At 28.7% G+C, this 9,695-nt stretch overlaps 1 protein-coding gene across 3 annotated transcripts in view; it reads left to right on the top strand.

The window, feature by feature from the left end:
- The window catches only part of LOC145284425 (regulator of microtubule dynamics protein 1-like), an 83,791-nt gene extending 77,396 nt beyond the window's left edge, over positions 1 to 6,395 (top strand). For all 3 annotated transcript variants that reach the window (XM_080133221.1, XM_080133223.1, XM_080133222.1), the window contains exons 8-9: positions 1,447 to 1,580; positions 5,325 to 6,395. In XM_080133221.1, the coding sequence (XP_079989347.1) occupies positions 1,447 to 1,580; positions 5,325 to 5,372 (182 nt within the window). In that variant the 3' untranslated portion in view covers positions 5,373 to 6,395. The remainder of the gene's footprint in view (positions 1 to 1,446; positions 1,581 to 5,324) is intronic.
- The last annotated feature ends 3,300 nt before the right edge of the window (positions 6,396 to 9,695 follow it).

A 9,695-nucleotide genomic window follows, 5' to 3' on the forward strand; every position in this document is an offset into this window, starting at 1 on the left:
CAAAGGTGCATGTTTAATAAACAAGATAATGTATAATTATCAGGAAAATGAATCTTGTACAACTTATGGTGTATGCATGTGTGTAAGGGGAGAGGGTGTAGTTTTGGCAAATTTCACGAAACACAAGAATTTAAAAAATATATATTTTTTTTATTTTATTTTTATTTAATATTCTTGAAAGAAAAAGCTACCTCATAAGTTTCCTTTTTTTTTCTTTCAACTTTTCCATTTGTTATTGTTCAGAATTTCTCTTCTTTTCAAAAACAAAGTAAAATGAAATCTGTATGATGTGTGTACCTGTGACAAAACATAAATATCATGTTCCAAAAATTATGTAAATTGATGAAGTAGTTTTATTTTTATAAAAAACAATCAGTTTTAAGCGATTAATGGTAATTCGTAGGTATTACAACAAATTTAGTATAAATTGTTGAGTTATTTCTTTTGTTATCGGAGATTTTTTTCAAAATGGCTGGCACTGTTGAGATCTCTAAATGCCAGAAAGCTTTCTACTCTAATAGTTTCTTCCCTCAAACAGCTAGATTTTGGAATCCCCTTCCTGCTTTCCTGACTGTACTGATATGCAGAAGTTTAAATGTAACATAAACTAACATGGTCCCAAACAGTAGCAAGTTATGCCTTGTTAAGAGTGAATATGAATTATAAAAAAAAAAGTCACTTCTTGGATACTCAGAAAATTTGATTTTCTTATATAAAAAAAGCTACTTGATCAATTTACATGAATTTTGGAATATGATGTTTTTGTTTCCTCATGTGTACATACATCATACAGATTTTTCTTTATTTTCATCTTATAATATAAGGAGAATTCTTTACCAAAACAAAACAATTTTACTGAATTCTTGAGTTAAAGAGACTTGGAAACGTCCACATTTGATTATCTGTGAATTTATTTTTATCTAAACTTTCGATTTTGATAAATCATTATCGGAGTTTAGATATCTTCAATTGTAACATATTTATCAGTTTGAATGTGCTTAGAAGGAAAGTAGATGCACTTAAACACGGATGAAACACACTAATGAGGAAATTTGACACACACACACACGAAATTATTTTCGGAATTGATCCTTTTTTTCTCTCCTAAATTTTGGGTATTATACATCCAGGGCAATGCAAATCAAGAAAATATAAACTTTGAGATTTTTTTTTTAGTTTTAGTGAGGTAGACACACACACACACGTTTGCCCTTTTATTTTATATAATAGAAGATCAATCCCATGGAATTTTATGATTTGAAGATCAAAATAATTGATTTATTCTCGTAAAATATGAGCACCAGTTATCAAGAGAATAACATTATTGATTAAAATCTATTTAATTCTTAATATTTATGTATTTATTTCCTAGATTTATTCTAAATGTTTTTTCTATGATTTATTTCTAATAATATTCTTAATGTATTTTTTCTTTCTTTTTCTCAGTTGATCCCAATTTCTACAGCATGAATTTAGCCATGTTGGGAAAAACGTACGTCCGAATGGGCAAAAATGATGACGCTCGACGTTTCCTTGTTCGAGTACAAGATCATTCAGTACGAACAGTCGACGATAAAAAGGTACAAATGTCTTGTGCTCTTATACCACTTTTAATTTGATCATCTCATTCGTGCCATTTCGCTTCTCAATTTCAATTCTGATTCTTGTATTTGTATGATCGCCATTTCTGTTGAGCATTTCATGGAAATTATCAGAAATTAACAAAAAATTCTAAGAGTATGAAAATAATGAACTCTTATCACTTGTTTTCAATCAACATAAATAATGAGAACTTAAGCAAAAAAAAAAAAGAGAGAAAATAATGTGTACTTATGATATTCGATTGATAAAGAGTCGGTCAAGAAACTAACATTAACAATACAACATGTCCACATCATGATGACAACATGTAATTCCTTCAAAATATAAGCCATATTTTAGTAACCAGCTTCCTCCAGTTTAATTATTGTTTAATGTATAATGAAGATTATAACAGATATTAGTGTAATATTTTTATTTAGCAGTCATTATTCAAGGAGTGATCTCTCACTTCTTCTCTCTATTTCTAAGAGTTTCACAGATAAGGGGCACAATGAGGAAAAATATGTGTGATGTGATCTGGTTTATTAAAACAAGTTATTAAAAAAAAAATAAGACTGAGTATTTTTAAAGTTCTGAATTTTTTAGATAAGGACTGATTGTTTATATTGGTTAGACTAGTGTTCTCATCTTTAGTGTTATTTATGCAACGTTTCAGTCGGATTGTCCTTCGACCCTCGTCAGGCATGCTGGTTATTGTTTGGAAAAGAAAAGAGAAAAGTTACTGGCTCTGTATATTTTCATATTCTTTGAGTTAGCCTCTATTTTATGGCTATTGTTTCATATTTGTGAAAAAAACATATGTTAACAAAAGAGGAAGCAACTCTAATAAAGATCAACAGGGGATTATCTCCCTTCCATCGCCAAATTTTAAGAGTGTACAAATAGTCCAATCAATACAAGTAATATAAACAACATAAATACCTTCAACTAACACGACATACGGCAAAATTGCACCCCTTCACTGAGGAGATCCCTAGATACCAGAAAGCCTTCTATTTTAATAGCGCCTCTCCTTTAACTGTCTTCTGCTTCCCTAACTGTACTAACATGACAGAAGTTTAAGTGTAATGTGAATAGACATCTTGTTACTCAACTCGCTTTGTAATATCTCTGTAGATATGGTTTCAAATAGTAATCCCTTACATCCAACTTCTTTGACATGAATAAGAGTAGAAAAAATGCAAACAGTTTTGTTTTTTTTGCATTTTATTTTTAATACAACTGGTACATCCCTGTGTTGGCTAGGAGTCATTTTACTTTTATTTTTGTGTCATTTTTTTTTTTTTTACGGCATTTATTCATTTACCTATTTAAAAATTTTTTTAATGAAATTTTTTCAAATAGATTTTTAAAAGTTAAATTTAATTACGCGATCATTTGGTTGTCAAATCATTAATTAAACTAAATTGTTATAAAATTCTTAATTTTCTTAACAAACTATTGTTTTAATCCCCATTTATAAAATTATTAGATGTAAAAAGCTTCTAAGACTTTTAATACATTTTTAAACCAGAAATGCGTTTCTATTAGACATTTAAATAATTTCAAATTCCTTTGAAATTTGGAATTATTGTTGTGAAGTAATTCATTCTTTATCAATCGATTTTAATTCAAATGGACTGGCATGTTTTTTTTTTTTTTTTTTTTTTTTTTTTTTGTTAAAAATCTTTGTCTTAAAAGAAACTTAGGGAAAATGTTAAAAATGAAATATTGAATATAAACGAGTTTATTTTTGGTATATACAGCATCATCACATTGACACTGGTTTCAGTCTAACCATTGAAGTTAAGCAACGTTGAGCCTAGTCAGCTCTAAAATGGGTGATCATTTGGTAATTGCATGTGCTGTATGTGCTCTTTCCTTATCTCGGCATTGTTTCCACTTGTTTTGAACGTCTCCTTGTTGTTGTTGGACTCTAGCAGTGCCGATTCAGGCGAGGTATGGTTGGTGATTACGCAACCCTTGCCTCAAAATTACATGTGCAGCTACCTTTACAGGGGGTATCCATTGTCTTTTGAGACTGAACAGAGGCATCCATTCCATTTCCATTTTTGGTAAAACCTTGAAAATATTTGGAAAAAAAAAAAGCTCTTGATTTTTTTTTTTTCTTTTTAAATCTGAAAAAAAAAAAATTGAATATTTTTAACACAATAACAAATCTGCATAAATAAAAATTATTTTAATTTAAACTGCCATGATATTTTTTGTTTTTGTTAAAACTGTAGATTTTAATTTTTTGTTAAAACATTTGTAAATTAATTTTAACCAAACTGGTATGATATTTTTATTAAAACTTTTTGTAGATTTTAATGAAAAAACCAAACATCATGCCAGTCTGTCTGAATTAAAATCAATTTCAAAGACTGTAAAAGCTGGAGTGTTCATTGAACAGTGAGGAGAAAGAGAGGACGTCTTTCTTCAATGTTTGCCAGGTCCTCTCTCTGCTGACTGACCATGATTCACAAAGGAATTAAAGAACTTCCTTAGGGAACAAATGGAATCATGCTCACTGCAAGACTTTCTACTGTTGAAATAAATTTTTTCATTGTTTTTTATTTTGTGTTACATTTTCGATTAGAGATGCGAGTCTGCACCTCTAAAATGATTTTGTTATACAAAAGAGCAATAATGTCTCTCTCTGCTGACCGATTGTGAGTCCCAAAGGGGCTAAAGAAGCTCCTTTGAGGACAAATGGAATCAATTCGCCCTGCAAGCTGATTGGTCAAGTGCATGACCAAATAGACTTCGTGGCTTAGTGGGGGATGCCCTTTTCTCTACCCTGCAACCTCTCTCCCATAGAAGAGACGTTGCGAGCCTATCCTTGTTTTATCGTTATTTCCATGGCAGGTGCTCGTCTGAACTCCAATCTCTGGTCCCCCTTCGCCAATCTTTCACAAAAAACACCCGTCTAGCTGAATCCACTGTGAAAAATTTCCCCCACTCTATATCTGTGCCTAAATCAAAACGCGGATTCCATGAACAAAGCTTCTTTCTTAGAACTGCACGCCTGTGGAACTCTGTTCCGTCTGCCTGCTTCCCACCGGACTACAACTTGGATGTCTTCAAGTCCAATGTTAACAAATTCCTAATGAACCGCCTCCTTAAGTAAACACTTCATCAAATCTCCACACTAACGTAATGTACTTGCAATAACCCTTATCCCTGAGTGGCTTCCGGGCCTTGATAAGTGGTGATCACTGTGTAAAAAAAAAAAAAAAGGGACATTGATTCCTGAGAGGAAAAAAATCTTCATTCTATTCATGACTGTTGCAACAACTAATTTAAATTTAAAATCCATTGATAAAGAGTTGGCTAATTGTTTTTTGTTGAGATGCAGAAATATTTTTTGTAACTATTTTAAAATCTTATAAAAACTGAATGAGATTGTTGTGACGTCACCGAATAATGATTTTATGCATTTTCATAGAATCAATTTCAAATTCTTTAAAGTCTGTGGAACACTGTTCTGCTTCCCATTTGAATACAACATGGTACCCTTCAAATCCAATGTAAAAAAGTTCTTGTTGAGCTATCCCCATAAATAATCAAATTCTGCCCAATTTACATCATTAATGATTACTAAACTATTACATTTGTTAGCCATTATCCTCGAGTGGCCTTCAGGCCATGGTAAGTGGTGACGCCCAAGTAAAAAAAAACTTATTTTTCAAAATCTCGTTTTTTGTTTTGTTTAATTATTCATGTTTTTCTTTTTTTTCTAGGCACATGAAGAAGCTGCATCTCTATTGAAGAAAATCGGGACTAAGTAACACTTGTATTTAATCGAATATATATAGGTGCAAGTCTAGAATTCAACCTAATTAAAAAAATAACAAAATTAAAGAAAAATCTTTATCATGTACATACCTGTCACAAAACGAAAATGTCATATTCCAAAAACCACATAAATTGATAAAGTTTCTTTTTTTTTATCCAATTTTATGACATTGGGATGTTGTCTTGATCCACCATATTTAATAAAGGGAGACAACTCAATTTGAACTACTGTAATTTTAAAATCAGTCTTGTAATGGCTACGATAATATTATTAATTACTAAAAATCGTTAAAAAATGATTTTCTTGGTGAAAAAAAAACTACTTGCTTAATTTATATGATTTTTGGAATATGACATTTTTGTTCCATGACGTGTATGAAATCATAAAGATATGTCTGTATTTTTACTTTTTAATTAGGTTCAATTTCTAATAACAACTTATATTAATTGATATATAAGATATTACTTCTTTTTTGCTATCATATCAACTGTGTTTATATCTCGTTTCATTTACATTCATTTGCAGAACATTTGTTAAAATCTGCAAAAAGTGATTTGATGTAAAATCTTTTATTTTGTTAACAGCCAATAAATTTAATGAACTTTTGTTATGTAAAATTTCAGTCATAATCAGTTTTATTTTTTCCTTTGTAAGAGTTATTCATTTGATTATCTCCCCCAAGAAGCCATTAAACATTAAACCATTAAACATTAAGATTTTTTATAGTAAGGTTAATGCCGGTCTTAACCCACGTCTTTCCAAGAGATTGTCTTAGAAATTGTGTTGATCAATTTTTTAACTTAATTTTTACTATTGGTTAATTTAGTAATCACTTGAAAAATATTTTCTTAAATTTGATTTATTCTGGATTTTTTTGTTCCATTTTAAGAAAACTCCAAAAATTTCTAAAATAAAAACTGGATACAAGTTTTTATTTTAGATCTTTTTAAGGTTAATTTTTTAAAAATATTTGTTTGATATAATAATAAAGACTGTCCATTTTACTTTTTTTTTTTTTGTAAAAAAAAAAAATCGCATTCGTGGTGTTTTGTATTAAAGGCCTATTTAAATGTTTTATTCTTGTTTTTCAAGGTATTTAGCAGTATAGACAACAGAATGAAAAATAGTCAAAAAACAAATGTATAACAAATAACTGTTGCCAAAGGCAACATAAGTTACACTTTTACCTATCTGGATAAGTTTTTGTGGGATAACTTATTTCAAAGCATTTATTTACTTTGAAAGTAGTATTTAGTTAGAACAAAATCACTGACTTGAGACTGTCATTGGTGGAGTCTGGGTAATTTCTCAAAAATATTATCAAAAATTCAACAAAATACTGGTAGAAACCCACTAAATGTCACATAGTACTTATCTTACCTTTGGTAACATTTATTTGTTTTTTTTTTGTTTTTGTTTGTTTACCACTTTTTCATTTTGTTTTCTATACTACAAAAATTTAATTTACAATAAAAATTTAAAAATCGTTTTCCTTTTGCTTGTTAGAAACAGAAATAGATTTTTACACACAAAATAATTCATTATGTTCCTGTCCAGAATCCCCCTGATATTAAAAAAAAAAGAAAGAAAAATCTGTATAATGAAACTAAAATATCATATTCCAAAAATCACGTGAATTGATTGAAGTAGTTTTATTTAGAAAATCAAATGTTATTAGTATTCAGACATTTTGGGAAAAAAATTTCAAGAAACAATGGAAAGTAACTCAACAATAATTCAAACTTGCAAGATTTATGTTGTGATGCCTAGGAATTCTTATTCATTGCTTCCAAATGATTTTCTTGTATGAAAATAAAGGTACTTGATCAATTTACATGAGTCTTTTTAATATGATTTTTTTTTTCGATCACAAGTATCTAAATCAGAGATTTTTCTTTATTTTTATTTTTTTAATATCGGTGTGAATTCTGGACAAGAACTGCAAAATATTGAAACTATCAAGTGACAAAAAAAAAACACCAATAAACTGCTTGAATTTCACAGAAAAAATGCAATTTTTAATGAACCTAAAATAATGGTACCAGTTTAAAGGAAATAAAATATATCGTGAATTCAAAACGGTGAATTTATTACAAGTAAAAAAGCAGAAATATCTTTGAATGTAAAGCTGTTTGTAATTCACCCATAACCAAAATTGATGTTGCAATGAAAAAAAAAAATGTTTTTTTTGTTTTTTTTAAATCTTTGCTTTTTTGAGAACTTTCTTTTATAACAAGTCGGCCTTTAATACAAAACGCGATTTTCATACCTAGAGTTTTATAATTTTTATTTGTATATTTTTTTAAACCTACAAGTACCATTAAATTTTTTTTTTTTTTTTTTTTTTTTTGAATCCTATAAAAAAAATTGCAAAAATTCTATTTTCTGGTAAGTTTCATAAACATTTCTAAAGAAAAATTGCATATTTTTTTACATCTAAAATACTAAATACGAATTTTAATAATTTATTTTTCATTAGCCATGTGCGTTGCCTGAGTAAGACCATTGTAATAAAACTTCACGCCATGTCTCGTATGTTTATATATGCCTATGCTGAACCATGCATCATTTTACATTCGTAAACCACTGAACATGTCATCTGACATTTTATTAATGTGTAAATAAATTTTTTATCCAATTGATATCCACACTTTCTTTTTATTCTGTTTTATTTTTGTTTTCTGATATAAGGGAAAGTCCTATATTTTTTAAAATGTCATGAATATTTTCAATGGCTTTATCATTGTCACTGCCAATTTTTCTCACCTTTTTCTCTTGTCCAAATTGTTACAAAAAAAAAAAAAAAGCTCAATAGAGTTATGTTTCCAGCTTCAAAGTATATATGCTGGAAAGTGAAATTCCAATGACCAAAGGAAAGAATCATTCCACAATCATAATTTTATTTTTATTCTTTTATAATTTATTTTCTTTGTTGCTGTCTTACATGTATTTTGATTTTGTGGAGCAACATGTGTAAAACTGTAACAAAGAAAATATAGACATTCAACTAAATTATAAAAAATTAAAAACCTGAAAAATGATTGTGGACGGATTCTTTCTATTTGTCATTGGATGTAACTGTCACTAGGTTAAAGATATTTAAGAGTGATAACTAATGAATTTAATGAGGTTATTAAGAGTGTTCAATAAAAGAAGCAAGGTATATTTTTATTAATATTAACAAATTTAAACTAATTATATATATGTTCAAATATATTGAACTAAAAAACCAACATGTGTTTCAAAAGTGCTCAATACATATATATATAGTGTTTATCAGTGAAATTATATAAACATTAGAAAATCCCTTGCAGATCAATCTGTTTTGACAATGTTAATTATCTTTTCACAGGTTCATTATAGTTTTACATATGTATTGAGCATTTTTGAAAAAAAAAATTTTTTTCATTTTTTTTTTTTTAGTTCAATACATTTAAGAATTTATTTAGTATGTATGTATATATATATATATATATATATATATATATATATATATATATATATATATATAATGGATATTTTTTTTTTAGTTCAATACATTTAAGAATTTATTTAGTATGTATGTATATATATATATATATTATATAATGGATACCTTGTGTCAGTAGAAAAAGAAACCAGTGCTCAATTGTAACACAAGAAAACTATGTAGTCTTTTGTTTGCACTTTATACAATTCAGCTTCACATGCATGCTCCATAGTTTTCACAAGACCAACCATCAATTAAGAACTGGTAGAACAATGGGTCAGCTTTCGATGCTAATCGATGAAACCTGGGTACCATCTGATGGAATCTTAATTCTGTAGTATGTAAATAAAAACCTACATGTATATACACGTATAAATCTCTCTGACAATGTTTTCATTTTGCTAAACAATAATTTTTTACATAAAAAAATCAACTTTTGTTGTTCAGAAATTTCCAATCTGAGTTGAACCAAGACTGTAATTTTTGTATATGCAGTAGTACCGTTCAAGTGTGATGAGCCACGTACCATGTAATTTCTGAATTCCGGTGCCAAATATAAGCCATTTTTTTTTTATGTATATTTCGCAAATAAAACATTATTACAATATATATTTATGACTCATTTAAAACCGTGACCTTTAGTTGTGGTGTTTTCTATAGGGTGCAGCAGAAATATCTCCCACATTTTGACTTGCGATCTTACCAGTCACACTTGTGCAGTTTCCGAGTAATCCTTTATTTGTATGGATGGAACTGCATATCAGTGTGTAGAATTCTTCTGATTGTTCGATCAAAGCATGTATGCATGCTGCACATGTAAGAGCCTGAGCAACAGAAAGGTCTTAC

Source organism: Euprymna scolopes, chromosome 9 (assembly GCF_053919585.1).
Source record: "Euprymna scolopes isolate OS-2025 chromosome 9, ASM5391958v1, whole genome shotgun sequence".
Taxonomy (NCBI): domain Eukaryota; kingdom Metazoa; phylum Mollusca; class Cephalopoda; order Sepiida; family Sepiolidae; genus Euprymna; species Euprymna scolopes.